Source organism: Harpia harpyja, chromosome 3 (genome assembly GCF_026419915.1).
Source record: "Harpia harpyja isolate bHarHar1 chromosome 3, bHarHar1 primary haplotype, whole genome shotgun sequence".
Taxonomy (NCBI): domain Eukaryota; kingdom Metazoa; phylum Chordata; class Aves; order Accipitriformes; family Accipitridae; genus Harpia; species Harpia harpyja.
The window spans coordinates 5,926,749-5,944,163 of record NC_068942.1 but is presented as its reverse complement, the minus strand read 5'-3'; the positions used below and the strand labels follow the sequence as shown (position 1 = coordinate 5,944,163).

The following is a 17,415-nucleotide window of genomic DNA, read 5'->3' as shown; positions in this document are numbered from 1 at the left end:
GAGAGCCGGAGGCCGGGTCAATGGGGCCCAAGGCCAGGCATGGGCAGGGCTGCAACACCCGTGGGGTTGCAGCTCAGGTGGGGGCCAGATGCAAGAGCCTCAGCCTAAAAGCATCTACCGAGAAAATGTTGGGGAGCTCCTGCTGAGGTTCCTTCTCTTGAAAAGCTCCCAGGCTGGCCAAGGCATCTTCTATCAGCCAGCCAGCCTTGAGCACACAGCTCAACTCCCAGGAGCAAGGGGCATGCTCCAGCCCTGACGCCGGCTGGACCCCACTGCTGTATTACACCATTGCCAACAGAAAAATGCGCGTTACAAATATGGTAAATAGATGTGCTGTTGCAGGAAGACTCCGTCTAAACATTAGCCTTATTTTTCTTTGGTTAGCTAAACCAGCCTGACCTTGTTCTGTGGTTGGTCCCAGCTGTGCAGGCGAAATGTTTGTTCCTTCTGCCTCATCCCACCTCTACCTGTTGCCTTCCATTCTTCATCTCAAGACATCTCTCTTTGGCTTGCCTTAGGCTAAAAGCATTGGCCTGTACCACTATCTCTAACAGAGCTAAGAAAAATCTTGTAGCATTATTACAACCTCACTACTGCTCTGCATATATATTTTTACCTGTTCCTTATGTTAAAAGCAGCCTTTCCCCCAAACCCGGTGGGGCTGAGCGAGTGCCTGTACCACAGCACATGTGAGGGGACACCAGACACAGCTCCGCCGTGCTTGCCTGAGGCAAGCGCGTTGTACGGGGCAGGTGCCCATGTCCTCACCCATAACTTCTGCTGGGGACAGACACGCGGGCACCTTAAATGCACACCTAGGTGTCATACAGCACAGCACGCACAACCCCGTATGTGCCTTGGGGCCGCATCCAGCCCCACCTCTACAGCGGGATTTACTACCATACCTGTCTCACAAACGCAAGGATTAACTAAGGTTACGAAGCTCTGAGCACAGGAGTCGATGCATTATTTCTGAACGATGACAAAGGCAGTGAATGGCACTAGAATCCAATAATGCATCGTTATGTAATGGTATGAAATACCCCCAAACCTCTTTGGATGGTGTAGTTTCCTTGTTAAAACACCCACCATGTATTTACACTTCACACACACTTCTCTTTCCACACAGGTGAAATGACAATTTGGAAATAAGAACAAATGTTTACAAATTGAACTAAATATATGTTCCCTTCAGCTTATCTACTAAATTACTTTTTTTCATTTATTGTTACCACCCCAAACTGCGGTACGCTCCTCTGGAACCTCTTCAAAAGCCCTGTTATCACATCTTGCCAAGCACCAATTGATACAATGCAGTCTGCTGCGAATCTTGGGCATTTACTACATTTAAGATGTGCTTCCTTAAAATGGACATCTGCAGACCCTGAGGTTTTACCCACTTTTGCCAAGGACTTTACATAAATTTCCAGTAATGCAGTGCTTGGAATTCCTTATAGATTCAAAACAGAGGTAACTGCCTTACTAACCACTAAGTATATAACAGTGCAATGAAAAATGAATACAGTGATGAATGTGATATTTTAAATCCAACAACAACAACCCAGACTGCCATGATCCTGCTGACTGTATGCTACAACAAAGTCCCAAGATGCTGACTTTAAGAAAAAACACAAAAACCACATTTATCATTCAGTTGGATTCCCACCAGCCCCCAGGGTTACATGATAGCTGTGTTTTCACTTGCTTGTGGAGATGTGCTGTAGCTGTAGTTCTTGCCCTGCTGGTAATCTTAGTTGTTTTATTATGTACTTCATTTTCTCCCCATTTTTCCTTATATATATATATACACTGATTGGAGTCTTGTCTTTTATCAGTCACATTTAACATGTCCTATTTGTTTTCCTTCTCAAAAGGAGAGATTTTTAGTATATAGCCCTCACAAAATGCAGATTGCAGCAACAATGACGCTTCATGTGTCCAGCACATCAACTGAACTGCCACTGCATCCCTCATAAAACACTACGATAACTGCTGAAGATATATTTAATATCATAACCCACAAGAACTGCAAAAAGGAAAACCTGAGTTCAAATAATGGCACATGTCTGGTGAAATCACAAGAGATCCTGGGAATCAAGCCCTGATCCCAGTAGCAGACCCTTCTCCCAGAAGGACATAAAAATCTCTGCAGGCATGGCCAGGAGGGATGAGTGGAAGCCATAGGAAACTCCCATATTCAATGCTCACTGCAGTTTCCGTTACGTTGCAATATCTATTTATGCTGCTCTTCAATTTATTTTACATGCTGCTTATTCAAAGTTAGAACAGAAACACAGTATTTTAAAAATGAATATGAAAATTATTTCTTCTCATTAAAAAGCCACCAACTTTAATCATACTGCAGGAACAACTGAGCTATGGTAAAAAGTAGAATGCAGAATGAAAGATAACTAAAGTAAGTGTGTGACTTCAGTCACCTTATCATTTTTCAGAACTAAATTCGGATGTCACTGACATTTACATCCTATAAAATGTGTTTGGTCATTTCACTGCAGCTGCTATGCGGTTCCTGTTCATATCGCAAAATTGATTCTCTGCTGTTTTCTTTGCAGCCCTTTTTTTATATTTTCACTCTAAGACTTCTTTGCAGGAAGGCAAAGCATTAGCAATCCTGCCCACTAGCAGAAGCACCACAGTATGTGATGGTACAGAAGCTTGTCAGAAAGCTCTATACCCAAGTTATGTATTGCCAACAGTCCTACAGACCTTTCCGGAGCTCACACAGTAGTCAAATAGGTAGCTTGCCTTAAAGTTTCTGAATTTTTATTGGTCTCTTGGCTCTTGGCACTAAAACACCTTCAGGAAAGAAAGTAAAATGGAAGATTAAGCTGGGGATTTATTTGGTGGTTTCCTCTTTACTGCCCAAGTCCAGCTCACACTTAGGAGAAACGGGAGAATTTTCCTGATTATAACTCTTCTCTTTCATCTGTCCTTTCATTCTGATGGCGCCTTTCTCAAATTAAAACCATACTAAAATTTGCTTTATAGCTCTAGCTTGGCTCTCCTTTATTACAAGCAGGCATGAATGTTTGTCTTGGTTTCCCAACGTTTGCCTGTGTTGGCATTACACAAAACGTTGAGGCAGATTTACACAAAAAAATTTTTATTTGCAGAGTCTGCTGTTGGTGATACACATTAACTCAAGCTGCCTTAGGCAAAAACAAACTACAGAAACAGGGAATATGAGAGGCAGAGGGGGAACTCTCCCCAGTGGTCAGGAGGGAATACAACAATCATTTAGGTTGGGAAAGACCTTTAAGATTGAGTCCAACTGCAAACATAACACTGCCAAGTCCACCAAAAGAAGTGATGGGATGACCAAACATCCTTCTCCAGGTGCTCTCTACAGTGCAGCTGGAGGTGACGATAGCGAAGATAAGGGTTACAGTTTTTACCACGCTTCCCTTCTAGTAAGACAGACTTTTTATTGCGGACCTACCTAAACTCCTAGTGTTGTTCCCCCGCGATGGCATTAGCACTGACTGGACGACAGTTGGACAACAATTTGCAAGTGTCGCATGCAGACTGGTAAGCTTCGTGTGTGATTATTGCTGAGTAATATTTATCTAAACTACTATTATGAATTACTGGCTACGTTTTTTCAGGGTAGAAAAAGGAGAGGCGGGAAGAGGCGAACCTCACACCAGTGGCAACCGCTCTGCGAGAGAAACCCACTGCAAAAAAAAATGGAGCTGGCAGGGGCCCAAGAGCTGGTGCCCGAGGTGCCGTGAGAGCAGAGTAACAAGGCGGGAGCAGTTCTGCCTCAGCAACTTCAGGGAGAGTCGCAGCAGCTCAGAGCACGATCTGCGAGCCAAGGGCGGGCTACCGAGCGGCGAGCAGCTGGCCCCCGGCATCCGCCAGCCCAGTGGAGCCCAGGCCCGGGCAACACGGACAACCGCAAACCCCTCGGCCATGAGCAACCTCGGCCTCATCCCGCCTTCACCCTCGCCGTCGGAGCGGCCTCAGGGCGCGGGCCGCCATTGCCGGCGGCCGTCCCGCAGGGGAGGGAGAGGCGCCACGCCGCGGCCGGCCCTCCCGGGGCGGCTGCGGTCTGCCGGGTGGGACGGTGTGGTTCTCCGCCGCTCGGATCGATCCCCCGCAAGCGACCGTTCGCCCTCCCCGGGGAGCGGGAGAAGGCAATGGCCGCCAGCCGCCCCTCCCCCGCTCCTCCCCTCACAGACCGGCAGCCTGCGGGGGGGGAGGAGGCCCGCCCCGCCCCGCCCCCGCCCTCCGCCTCGCCCGCAGCCAATGAGCGGCCGCCGCTCTGCGGACGCAGCGGGGGGGCGGGGCCTCCGCGGGGGTGGGGAGGCGGTCGGGCAGCGGGTGACGCGCGGGAAACGCTTCCCTCGGGGCGGCGGGGTCACGTGGGGAAGCAAGGCCGCGCCGCGGTGGGGACCGTTCCATTAGCCGGCCGCGGGGGAGGGGGCGGGGCCAGCGAGGCGGCGCCGCCGCTCACGTTGACGCCGGGGGCGGGGCGACGGCGCCTAAGAGGGTTCGCGGAGGCAGGCGGAGCGGAGTGAAGGGAAGTGCCGTGCCGACGAGCGGGAGCCGCTCAGTCTTCGCTTCACCGCCGCCATGGGCCGGACACCCGCGCTCCCTCTCACCGCTCTCTGCTTGGCCTGCCTCTGCGGGCTGGCCGCGGGGGCCGCGCAGAGCCGCTGGGCGCGCGCGGCCGGTAACGGCGCCGCGACCGTTGGTGAGTGCCTCGCGACAACCCCCCCCCCCCCCCAAGTCCCCTCAGTTGCTGACGGGGCAGCCCCTCCCGCGCTCGCGCCCCGCCCGTTGTCCGGCGTTATTGGGGGGGGGGGGGGGAGCGGGGCGGGTTCCGCGCACCGAGCTCGGTCCGGGCGGCCGACCGACCCTCCGACCGACCGGCCCTCGGTTCTGCCGGGGCCGGGAACAGAGCCGAGCCCGGTGTTGCCGGCCGCCCGGCGGGGGATCCGTCCGCCCGCCCGCCCGGCGGGGGATCCGCCCTGCGTTCCCTCACAGCTCGGCCGCTTCCGTGAGGCGGCAGCGCCGCCGCCGTCGCCGCCCTCAGCGCCTCGGCCGCAGCCCGCCGAGCTCCTCGCCGGCTTCTCTCTGGGTCTTTTCTTACTCGCTTTCGGTTTTTCCCTCGCTGCGGAGCGTTCGGTGTGAAATCCGTTAGCGCGGTTTCACACCGCCTCCGGTATCCGACCCCCGTATGCAGCAAATGACTAGTAGCGGGTGGCTTTGTGTCCAGTAAAACGTCCGCGGCGCGTTCGTTTCTTGCGAACTTAGTACAGGTCAAACTGCGGGAGTTAGGTACGCCAGCAGTGTTCTGTCACTGCTGCCGGTTGTTTGTTATCCTGATGATAGCCTCGTTATTTGTCCTGTGGGCTCGTCTAATCTCTCTGGCTCTGAGCTATTTGCTAAAGTGTTTACGTGGCCAAGAACCACAAAATGTGCCACATGCTCCAAAAAGCTAAGGAAAGAAGTTGGTTTGGAAGTAGCTTAATGTTCTCTGGCCGCATTGCGTAATGGCGCTGGGTGCACTTAAGTGTGAAGCTGTCCGGTAACCTCTGCTTCAGCCCTTCTAGATTTCCTCTTCAGCCCTACCACCGAGGACGTGATGTAGGCCAATATCTGGCACCCTACCGGAACCGCGAACTGCTTGAGGACTGCCAAGAGCCAGAGATTAACAACCTCTCCGGGGCAGCGGGAGAGGGCAGTGTTGGTCCAGCAGGACATGCCTCTGTTAGTGTTTCTAGGTCTCCCCCTCAAGTGTAAGGGGAATATCCGGATTTACCCTATGTAGGAGCCAGTACAACAGACAGGTTTTTATCTTGGGAGCAAACATGAGCTTGCCTATGCTTAAGAGCTGAGTTCATGGTACCAGAAGCATTTTTTCAGTGAAGAGCAGGCATCTGCTGACAGGGAGAGCTGGGGAGCTTGCTGTTATCCCATATAAAGATCCTAAGAGAGCCTTTCACAGCCGGAATAGCATTGGGAGAACATCTGACACCCTGCTGCTGATTCTGAAGCTAACAGCTCATTCCTGAAACCTTTTGCTGTGATAAAAACTTTCCTGATCCTTTACTCTTGTAAATCTGTTCTTCCCTCATGCTAGTTTGGGAAAGCTGTTTTGAAAGTTTGAAAGTCCTAGTGCACCTGGTATTAGCTGGCTGCACTGACTGTCCTCCTGTCTCCACAGATGTACTGTGCTGAATTTTCTACATACCAGTGAGGAATTTATAAAAGTGAACGTTGTTCATTTGTCAGAAGTGAATGTTCTGTGTGGTGTGATTGTTCTTCAGATGTATACCCAGAATAATAAATTACTTTTTTTTCTGAAATCTGTTATCCAGAAACTGTCATATAGCTCTTGAAGTGGTTTAAGTGCCTTATTTCTGAAGTGAACAGGGCAAGTCTGTTGCATGCTTCACTGATGCAAACTGACAAAGGTGTTTTCATATCTTTTTATGTTTCTTGAAAGTGAAGAAACAGTGCCAGTATTTCTAGCCTGATCCTACCATAACCAAGAGAAAGGCCAGGTGGGTTCAGGCGTAATTCAAATTATGAGAATACTGAAGTTAGTTCATGTATTTGTAGTTGTTATCCTGAGGTATAATTACCATGCTGGTTGCCAAAGATCTGTGAATAGCAGCAATACCCTCACTAGGGAGCAGAGCAAAGTAAAAGGTCACCCAAAGGTGCCTGGAGTAGGCGGATATGATGTGAAATGTGCTGGAGAGTATGCACCGTAAGGAGTTGTGAGTGGTATGTGGGTTTTCTGAGCATGGTGGCTGTATGAGTAAGTCTTAATTAAAACTAATGCAGTAAAATTGTAGATTAGGAGATCTTACTTGATCCAGATAGCGGATGTATTGCCATTGTGGTTTTAAGGCAACAATGTTTGACTGAGATTGACATAAAAAAGCAGCTGGACTGGTTAGGTTACTGGCTTCTGCTGTGATCAAAATATGAATAGATTGACTTACTTTCTGCTCTCCTTTATATGCATTTGTATATGAAGTCCTCTAGGTTCTTGTCTTTTTATTTACCATACTCTGGTTGCTTTCTACTGTAGGGTTATTTATAGCTGCCTGTAATACCTACAGGAAAAATGTAATCAAAAGGATCAAGGGTCTTACCATCTGAGGTTTCGGTGAACTTCTGCAAAATTATTTTGGTGAACTTTGGTAACTTCACTAGAGTAGCATATCCTCTTATCTGTTTACTGTAGTGAGAGGTTGCATGAGGCAAAATCTTGGTGTACGTGTGGGGTCTGGTTTCGGAGTATGGGTAGTGTCTGGAGGGAAATGTACGTGTCTGGTCAAATGCATTACCAAGTTGCAGTGTTCAGTTGTAGTTAGTTCAGTGGGAAGGATTGTGCCTTAACCTAGGACATGTACATATGGGAAGTTATGGTTCTAAGAGTTGTTTCTGTGGGTGAAGTTGCTCTTTTGACAGTGGTAATTTTGTCCTAATCAATGCATTTCTGTGTTTTTTTTTTTAGGCATCTGTGAAAACCTTTCTAACTGCAGTTCGTGTATTGGTAATGACACAAATGTAGCAGGCTGCAAGTGGATCAGATGTGAAAGTAAGGAAGACTACACAGTGCAGATCCTTACTATGCCATGCAGAACCTTAAACTCAGCTAGACCTACTTCATCTGTATTAATGTTCATTACACAAATATACTGTTCTGTTTGATAACCTAATGAAGTATTAACTCATATCTGTTAAGCTTTTCAAGTTCTTATGTGGAGAGAGCTGAACATGTTCAAGATAATCCCAGATTTTTAAGGCTTCTGATTTAAATCTCTGCTGTTGATAAGCTAATGTTTTCCAAATGGTTCAGAATGTTTTTAGAACAAACTAGTCGCTTGTGTTTGCTCTTAAGGAGTCATGAGTGGATTCTGACATGCAGGCACATCCCTGTGCTTCAGTCAGGGAACCTCAAAAGGTTTTGTTGTAGACCTTCTAGTCACAACCATTACTCCTGAACTGAAGTGCAATAAGGGAGAGGAGTCCATTAAATAAGATTAGTTAAGAGTAGTGTTCCTCAAATTAAGAATTGCAACCCACTGAATGGAACATGACAGAGCCAAAGAAGCATTAGCTAGTATCATTCAGAGCCTTGTTTTTTCCATTGTTGGAGAGTTGGATGTAACTACATTTAGGTGACCTCTGGTGCTCAGTCCTGGATGAGATGAAGTTGCTGTTGACAAAGTCATACAAAGACTACATAAGTAGTCCTCAGGTGGATTATTTGTACTTTTTATGTGAGGTGGAAACAGAGGAAGAGAGAGAATGGCTTGACTGTAACAGTGATTTTGTAGCACTTGATGGTAGATGACCAAGAAAGGTTATATATGAAGGCTAAGATGCTTTGGAGCTAATGAAAAGAATTTTGGATGTAACTTGTCCAGTACAAGAGTGTCCTTCAAGAAGCTCTTTTTTCTGAATTCTGCATGTGTTGTCTGACCGACAGGCTTGTGCTGCAAACCCGGGAGATCTATGTAACTTCTTTGAGGGAGAGGTTGAAATCTGAGTCAAGGGAGAAGGGTGTGCAGGCAGAGAATAAGAAACTGATGTCTTCAACAATTTCAAGGTCAAGGACCCGTTTGAAAAGCTGGAACTAAGTTTTGCTTGCATGTAGAATTTTTTTAAGACAGTTTTTTTTATGTTGCTACCATAGAGATGCAAAATATTTAACGTGAAAAATGCCACAAATAGTAGAAACACTGTCTAATTTTATAGGCTATGAAGAAAAAATAGCAAGCTATACTGTTACTGCAAAATGGTGCATAGCCATGTATAAATACTGCCTAAGTATTGATGAGTGGTAGAGTAACTGTAGTGAGAGAAAATACTAAAACTTTTCTAATTATTAACATAATACTGAAGTCCTGCATATTGAAGTGGCTTTAATGTTACCCTGGCCAGAAGATGGTGTTTAGCTTGTCCTTCGAACAGTTTATTAGTATTTAGGGACAATGTCTCAAACACTTTAAAGTTCTGCTGCTGTAAATATTCTCGCCTCTTCTTTTCTGACAGGACACATGTGTGTAAATGAAACAGAAGTAGGTTTGAAGTATAGCAACTGTACAGTTGAAGAACGGTGTTCTTGTAAGTATTTAGATACTCAGCTTTCACATCGTTTAATGTGAAGCAGTTGTGTTTATAACTCCTTCATCTGCTGACCTTTGTTAATAATGCTTCTACAATTTACATAAGCATGTGCAAGTATGTAAATAAGCCCTTTGCTTCCAGCTTAAACATATGATATGCGACAAAAATACACAATTTTGTTGTGCATTCAGTTAACTGCTTACTGTTCCTGTTTCAAGAAGCCTGATGTTTTACTAGACACGGGTCTCTGGCTAGTGCCTTGGTTTCTTAGATTAAAATGGGTGACATTTCCCATTAGATATAGCATATCCAAGATTCACCTAAGTCCATTGCTTCATGTGAGATGCAGTAAACAGGAAAACCTTATGAACCTTCCAGTTTTAATCGTTAACTAGCACAGCTCTTCATGCAGTCGTGAAGTGCAGGGTCTGGGTTATAGAACTGCATAAGGTAAATCCTTCATGCTGGGAGCATGCTCAGCTGCATATCTGTTTCAGTCTTCTCAGTAATTTGTGCCTGCTGTGCAAAGCAGATTTGCAGGATATGAATAATTTAGATTAAATCTTGAATTTCACTTTTGTGAAAGCCCCCCAATTTTAGTTTTTCTGAAAGCTGAGAAGAAGTGGACTTTAAAAGAGGATTTTCTGGTTTTAAGATCTAGAACAGCAAATGAAAATTCTTAATACTCTTGTCTAGATGAGCTCAACAGTGCTGCTGTAGAGGCTGGCTCACACCAACAGAGATGAAGTTTCCATGCTGTTATGGGCTATCTTGTGGTGGTGGCAGCCAGTCCAAAATAATTCTGCTTGACTTGGACTTCTGTGTTGTTTCTAAAATTGTAACAATCACCTCTTAATCAGGAGTATTAACGGTACCATTTTTCAGTGCTTTCTGGAGACAGCATGCTGTGACAATGCCTTGTTCTATATCTGAGTAGAATTTTTACAATCTGTTCCTGTTGCAGTTGTAGTGACATTATCAGGTTGTTGTGTTTTAGCTTCTGCATAGTCAAGGAAACTTAATTGTCACCTTTAGTAGAGGATCTTTGTTGGTGTGGAAGAACCTGTATACCTTATCTGCTCTTACAGTGTCATGGCTCAGCACTACATTCAGGGATTGACATGGAAAAATTGTGAAAGATGGACCTAAACTGACTCAATGCAAGTAGGACCTGAGAGTATGTAGATTCTGATATATCCAGCCCCTCTCTGTAGAAACAGTCATCTCTGGTTTCCCACCATGCTGAATTGTTTCAAGATGTAAAAACAACCACATTTAAATGACCCTTAGTATTAAAGGCTTCTGGATATAATGGTATTTCAGCAGGAAGCCTGCTGATGTATCGCTGTATGATTAAGCAACAGTTTAGATAAGCTGTCTGTGCGATTAACTCGGTTAATACCGTAAGTTGCAGAAGGCTTCACGGTTGTTTGTTTTTTTTTTTTTTACAGCACATGCTGAAGCTGAGAGCACCTACAACCAGCAACAGCTCTCAGAACAGAAAGCTTTAGCTAAACTTTCAGATACTTGAGGATGTTTTGGTTTTCCCCTCATACTGCTTCAGCTGTCTAACCACTGATTTCTAGTTGAACTTGATAGGAACTTTCCCCTCATACTGCTTCAGCTGTCTAATCACTGATTTCTAGTTGAACTTAGAATCATAGAATCATTTTGGTTGGAAAAGACCTTCAAGATCATCGAGTCCAACCATTAACCATGCCCCCTAAACCATGCCCTGGAGTACCCTGTCCACTCGCTTTTTGAATACCTCCAGGGATGAATCAACTACTTCCCTGGGCAGCCCATTCCAATATTTGACAACCCTCTCAGTAAAAAAATTTTTCCTAATATCTAACCTAAATCTCCCTTGCCTCAACTTGAGGCCATTTCCTCTTGTCCTATCTCCAGACACCTGACAGAAGAGACAAACACCCACCTCACTACATCCCCCTTTCAGGTAGTTGTAGAGAGCGAACTTGATAGGTCAGGTTCAATTTAAGTTGCAGTGCGGTTGGGAAGCAGAATGGAATACCTAGTTTCCTGTTGTGTAAAGCATGCACAGTTTATGCTTGTACAATAGGACTCTTCTCCCTTCTGTTTGCTTTGAGGAATCTTGAGTTGCTAGTTGAACACTGACTTGATTGGGCTGCCTGTGACAAGGTTTTTCATGTATTCACTCATGCAACTTTTGCTGTTAGTGTGGTGGGTTGAACATTCAACTGCTTTGTAATTTCAAACCAAAACTATGATAGAACTCGGTGCTATATGAATTCCCTAAAATTCAGCCTGCTGCTGTTCTGTTTTGTTTTGTGAGTTTTTTGGTTTTGTTTTGGTTTTTTTTTTTTTAGTTAAATACTGTCATTAATCTCTTTAACGTAACTCTTTATTCTTTCATAGCTCCTACAGTTGTTCCTCTTTCTGGTGCTACGACACAGTCTTCCAATACTACCACAGCATCTTCCAATACTACCACACCGTCTTCCAATACCACCACAGCATCTTCCAATACTACCACACCGTCTTCCAATACTACCACAGCCAGTTCTGCTACCACAGCTCATACTACTATAGGTAATGTAGTACCCCTGAACATAGAATGGCAGTAAACTAGGAACTGGTGAATAAAACAAAGGACAAGGGCTTTTTCTGCAGATCACTGTAGCAGCATGACTACTAAGCATCTGATGTATGAAATACAGAAATGGTCCGAAGGTTTGGAAGAAGTGGATTTTATAAAAGTCTAACAGAGAAAATGCTTCTTTCCAATATAATTAAGAATTGGCTCAGTGGTAATTGTTTGAATTAGATTAGTCATTTCCACTAATCATGAGTTCTTACGAGTTTGGGGCTTTTTTTGTTGCCCAGTTCAAAAATTTCTGTTCTTATGTGTGCTGCCTTCTTAACAGTGAAGTTCTCAAAAAAAAAAAAAAAAAAAAATTCTTTAAAAGCATCTGCTGCTTAAGGGAGCTGGGAGGTAACGAGTTGGTACTTGATTAGGCTTAGGGCAGCCTAATGTACAGTAGGGTGATGTTTAGCTTTGAGTAAACCTACAAATGTTGGCACTTGTCCCAGGCACATAGTGGAATACTGATTAATTTTTAGTAATGCTAATCTGGGGGTGGTCAGAGACCTAGTGTTCTGACTTGATGGAAGGGCTTTTAGGAGACAGTCTAGCTACAGGTGAGTGTTTGCTTATTCCAGTGATGTCATTCACAGTTAGTGGTTTGGGCACAAGGGGAGAAAGAGTATAGCAAAACTTCCTGTGTTCATCTCCTGTCCAGAGGTACTACATTAAGTACTTTTTTAGTACAGTAAATACTGATTCTAAGGGCTGTTTAATGAAAAAGTCCTTTGCCTTGATGCAGATTCTCAGTTGTCTTGATTCTTGTTCAAATACCAGCATTTATATTGGTGCTTGAAAGAAAAGTGGTTTTGTCTGAAGGAAGAATGACTGTCTGATCTGTGGAGAACCTTGAAATATTTGGTTAACAATGGTATGCAAGTTTGAAAAAAAATCCCTATTGCAGAAACTTGGCTTAATGCCATGCAGCTGAACATATAAATTGTGTGGGGTGCAGTCTGAGGTCAAAGCTTGTCCTTGTTTAAGCAAAACAAGACAAATCATTTACATAAGAACTTCAGTGCTTGTGAACTTTGTTCTTGAAGTTTATGGTATGCACATACTGTCTTCTCTCAAACAGCTAACATCACCAATGTAACTACACATGCTCCTCTACCTACAACTGCCATTACTTCAGCTACCACAACAACCAGTATTCCAGGTAACTGCTACTACTAGTGTAAATAAAGCATAAAATACTTAGAAATTAGTGTTGCTTTGTAAGTGTTATCTTGAAAGATAAGTGACAACATTAAAGTAGTATCGGTATATCTGCTGTTGTCACTTCTAACTTCATGGCATGTCTAATTTTGTTAAGGTGATGTATGTATGTAGCAAGATAATACCCTGAGAAACAGCTAGTTGGTGAGATATTACAAGTCAGAAATGTGTTGGTCAAATGAAATCAGCTGGCAGCTTTTAATAGTGTGGCTGGAAGTCACTTGTTAACTCGCTTATCTTTGGGAGAAGGTATTTTGTTTTTCACTTGCAGCATAATAATGGGATACCTATTAAAAAAAAATAAATCGAGCTACAGTGATGGGAATAAGCTGAAGTATTTTATTTCAGCACTAGTCCTGAATATGCTATTTCATTAAAAGCTTTCATGAAGTAAAGCTCTTTAAAACTAGCCATCAGCAGATGGCTGTTACTTCCAGATTTGTGTGTTGTGGCTTCAGCTGATTTCTTAAAGCATAACTCTTGGGGTAAAGTACAGTAGATGGAAGATAATAATTTGAATTTAAGCAAAAACTGGAGCAAGCAGCAGAGATTGGAAAATGTATTTTTAATGTGAGCATATCAATAATACGCTTCTATGTAAAGGAGGAAGGCTTTGGCTTTTTGAAGTACAAATAAAGTCCAGCTGCAACTTGCTCAGTATTGAGGTCCAGAGCAGTTTGGCTATAAATAGCTCTAGCCTTGTACAAACAGTATTTAATCAGGATTTCAGTATCACCAATCTAAATGCAGCTGCTGATATGTCTTTACTTTTGATTATTTTTTGTTTCCTTATTGGATGTTTTGAGTAATCTTAATACAAGGAAGCCAATACTAAAATCTGTAAAACTTCTGTGAGCTTTGTGCACTCACAAACTCTAATGTGGTGTTTAACAGGTACAAATGCTACTGTGACTCCTGCACCTTCTCCACGCAAATCTACATTTGATGCTGCGAGTTTCATAGGTGGAATTGTCCTTGTTCTTGGTCTGCAGGCCGTTATTTTCTTTCTGTACAAGTTCTGCAAGTCGAAAGACCGAAACTATCACACACTTTAGGACCTGCCACTTCATAATGGACTAGCAGCCCAACACCTGTAGTTCACTGAACCAAAATATTTTCTGTTGCTCATGGAAGACAGCAGTTCATAATATCCTTTAAATCTCTAGAAGAAGACTTTAAAAGAATATTTTTGCAACATTATACTTGGCAAGAGATGATATGAATCTTTTCAACAGGATTACTTGCAATATGCTGCATGGGTTCTAATGGCTGTCTTATTTTCCTTTAGTGGCTGCTGCTGTGGGACTTTTTTTTGATATGCCAAATGTAGAGGTTCAGAGATTCTTACTCAGTGGCAACACTGTCTTGAATAGACAATCTCATGATGACTTATTGTGAAGGCTAATTTAATCAACATTTGATACAGTATCCCTTCAGTTTTATCAAGATGTGAATTATTGGTGACTGACTTCAGGGAGTGAAATACCATTTATACTAGCTTATGGCTCTTACAGTGTGCTGCTAGAAAGATGAACAAAATTGTAGAAGTAGATAATGTCTTAACACAATAACATAACCCATAAATTTTTTTACACAAGAATAAAGGTTGCCTGATTAAAATACTGCATTCCAAACAGAAATCCTATGCCCTTTCCAATTAATGTTGAAGGTGGAGAGGGGATGTAGGGGTAGTCCTTCTAAAGGGGAAATGAAGATTAGTGCCTTAAAAGACTAGAAAGCAGTAGGCTGCAAAAGCATCCCACCTATCTCAGAGATAATAAAACTCTTAAGTACTAGCTTTATATAGGAGAATGGAATACATGTGACTTGAGCATTCCAGTTTAAAAACTTTTCACACTAAATAACTGTACCTTATTGACCTTGTTTGAGGGTGAAGGAACATGGTACAGTAATGTTCAGCTACAAACAGAAGCTTTTAAGTTACCTTTTGTTCTGGCCTACAAAGACCAACCATAAAACTAGTGATAAAATTCAGTTCACTCCCTGTATAAAAAGACAACAATGTACATTTATACTTGAAATACTGGTGGTGTTTGGGAAATCCTGAGGTTTTTCTTATTCAAATGGTTCTTAAACTTGTTGCAATTAATCTCATGGTTGGGTGGTGGTTTTCTTTTTTACCCTCCTGTATGTCTGCTTGCTGAAGGAGCAGTTAAGGGTAGTTCAGAGGATCTGCCAATTTGATCCTAGTCAGGATTGCTGTAGTTTTTCTCCTCCCCTCTTCCTGGCATCAGGTTTATGTCACCCTGCAGTGAACTGGTTAAGGAAATCTATTTGGCTAAATGTTTTTTGTTTTTTTTTTTTTCCCTTGGCTGGGTCAGCCATGTGATATGAGTATCAAAGGTATGTCATCTCCAATGTACATTGGCTTGAGCACCTGTGAAAATAAACCCACAGGAAAAATGGAAGTAAAGATAAAATCAAGTGGTTGTAGCACATAATATGTAGCTTTTGATGATATTCCTTGATCATCAATTTCAGGATAATCTGTAGTACTGTCTTACTAGCTCTGACTTGGCTGGAATTTGGCACCCAATACAAAATGATAGCATTAATGCAGATAATAGTCATGGCAGTGGAACTTAAATATGAAGCAAATTAAGTGCACTTCAGTTGGAAACTTTGTGCACAGGTTTGCTTTCTTGCGTTCTTCTAGTTTGAATGGCATTGTTTCTGTTGTGCTGCATAGAAAACTCAAATTGTTACAAAATACAGAAGTTAGTTACTCACCAGTACTGTATCTTTTGAGTTCATTAGGATTTGGTTTTCTAAACAAAACTAAGACAATCAGCTCAGGTTTATTGAAACAGCAGAGTGAGCAGCCAGTTTCCAGCAACAGTATGTGTGTGGGTTAGATGGTATATCCTTGGCCTTATTGTGAAATCACTTAATCTGTCCTTTCCCTATCTATCTCAGAGCTATTTTATTACCTTTATTTGTTTAAAAAGATATCCATGAGCTTGTATTCTGTGCTTTGAAATGAGCAAAACACCCTTCTAAAGTGTGACAGAGTTCTCCTTCAGCTCAGCAAAGCAAACTGTATGCCTAGTATATAATTTTTTTGGCCTCAAAGGGCTGTCTTTTGGGAAACTTGCAGAAAAGTGCCACAGAACATGTCATAGCATGGCAGACATAGCCACAAAAAAATTTGTTGCTCTGTAAAATGTTGCTAAAATGCTTATTCATGAGCTATGCTGATCCCAATTTAGGTTGCTGATAAACTATGCTGGTAAAGCAAACTAAAAATAATTTTTGAAGTGCCTTAAAGTTGCTTAATCTTTTGCCTCAAATTTTGTTTAAAAGGGTGGAAGGGATACCTTGCCTTAGTTACTAAATTTTTCTTGGTGCCAGCATTTGCTACTTTCTGAGACCTTAGGAAACCCAGGATCTCTGACATATACAGCTGCCAATCTGAAAAACTCAAGCTTGTACTATACCAATTTAGTCATGTTCTGGAAGGCCTGCACTACGCACTGCTTGCTCATTAGGCTTGCCAACAAGGTATAATCCACAATTTACAGAGTTGTGGCTTGGATTGTTTCCCTTTCAGTTGTTTGGGGGGAGGGGAGGCTGGGTTATACATCTTCACCATGTGCTTGGCTGCCTCACTATAGAAAGTAATGACTTCCTTGTGAAATGGTGGTATTGGCTGATGTGTGCTGTGTACTAGCAAAAAACCTGAAGCAACAGCTTGCAGTTTTTCTCAGCCTTGTGTTTTGAAGTGGAAGGTAGCTCATAGATCTGTAGTTGTATTTGCTCCTAAATCAGTTTTAGGCACTGAACTGTAGTGACTTTTCAAGTTATCTGGCTTTTTCTTGAAGCCAACTTGTGCAAATATCAAGCTGTTATCTTATGAATGTTCTCTGCAAGTGTTGCTGTAAAAGTTTGTATTTTGTCTTCAGTGGAAGAAAACTGAAACAGTTGTAATCACAAACCCAAATTGATAAATAAAAAAATCTGTTGAATGAAATTTTACTTGTAAACTTTCTTTAATAATGTGAGCAATCCCAGAGGGAACTGTCTGCTGACTGTCTGGAGGTAAGAGCTGTTTTCCATAGGAATTAAGAAACTGTAGGGAAAGTGGGAGTATGAAAGGTTTGAAGAGTTGTTAGCATTTGGTATTTAGGAAAGCTAAGTCAATACTCTATGGTGCAACATGAAAAAGATACTGCTCTGACCCTTATTTGTTTCCTGGTTGCATGAGAAAGAGGAGGATATTTGCTAGGAAATAACTGTCAGTATCCTTGAACAAGAAAACAGAGGGTATGCAATGCTATAGTTGCAGACTAAAATGATAACCAGCTCTGAGTGAAGTAACCTCAGCAGTTTCACATCATGACCTTGATGCTTTTGTGAGTAGTGAATGACATGTGAATGTGTCACTAGCTAGTATTGACATAACTCAGTCTCATATTATGGGAGACTGCAAAGACTTT

The 17,415-nt window shown here is 43.0% G+C and overlaps 1 protein-coding gene across 1 annotated transcript; it reads left to right on the top strand.

The window, feature by feature from the left end:
* The first annotated feature begins 4,504 nt into the window (after positions 1-4,504).
* CD164 (CD164 molecule) lies at positions 4,505-16,949 on the top strand. Its single transcript, XM_052781234.1, has 6 exons — positions 4,505-4,717; positions 7,499-7,582; positions 9,043-9,114; positions 11,515-11,688; positions 12,819-12,899; positions 13,853-16,949. Exons 1-6 carry the CDS (start codon positions 4,597-4,599, stop codon positions 14,011-14,013), a joined length of 693 nt encoding a protein of 230 aa, XP_052637194.1. The 5' UTR covers positions 4,505-4,596; the 3' UTR covers positions 14,014-16,949.
* Positions 16,950-17,415: the final 466 nt, after the last annotated feature.

What these genes read in the sequence shown, in the direction of transcription:
- CD164 (XM_052781234.1), top strand. Translation starts at nt 4,597, where the DNA reads ATGGGCCGGACACCCGCGCTCCCTCTCACCGCTCTCTGCTTGGCCTGC. An exon ending in AGTTGAAGAACGGTGTTCTT is followed by an intron (nt 9,115 to 11,514) that starts GTAAGTATTTAG and finishes ATTCTTTCATAG; the next exon opens with CTCCTACAGTTGTTCCTCTT. An exon ending in CACAACAACCAGTATTCCAG is followed by an intron (nt 12,900 to 13,852) that starts GTAACTGCTACT and finishes GGTGTTTAACAG; the next exon opens with GTACAAATGCTACTGTGACT.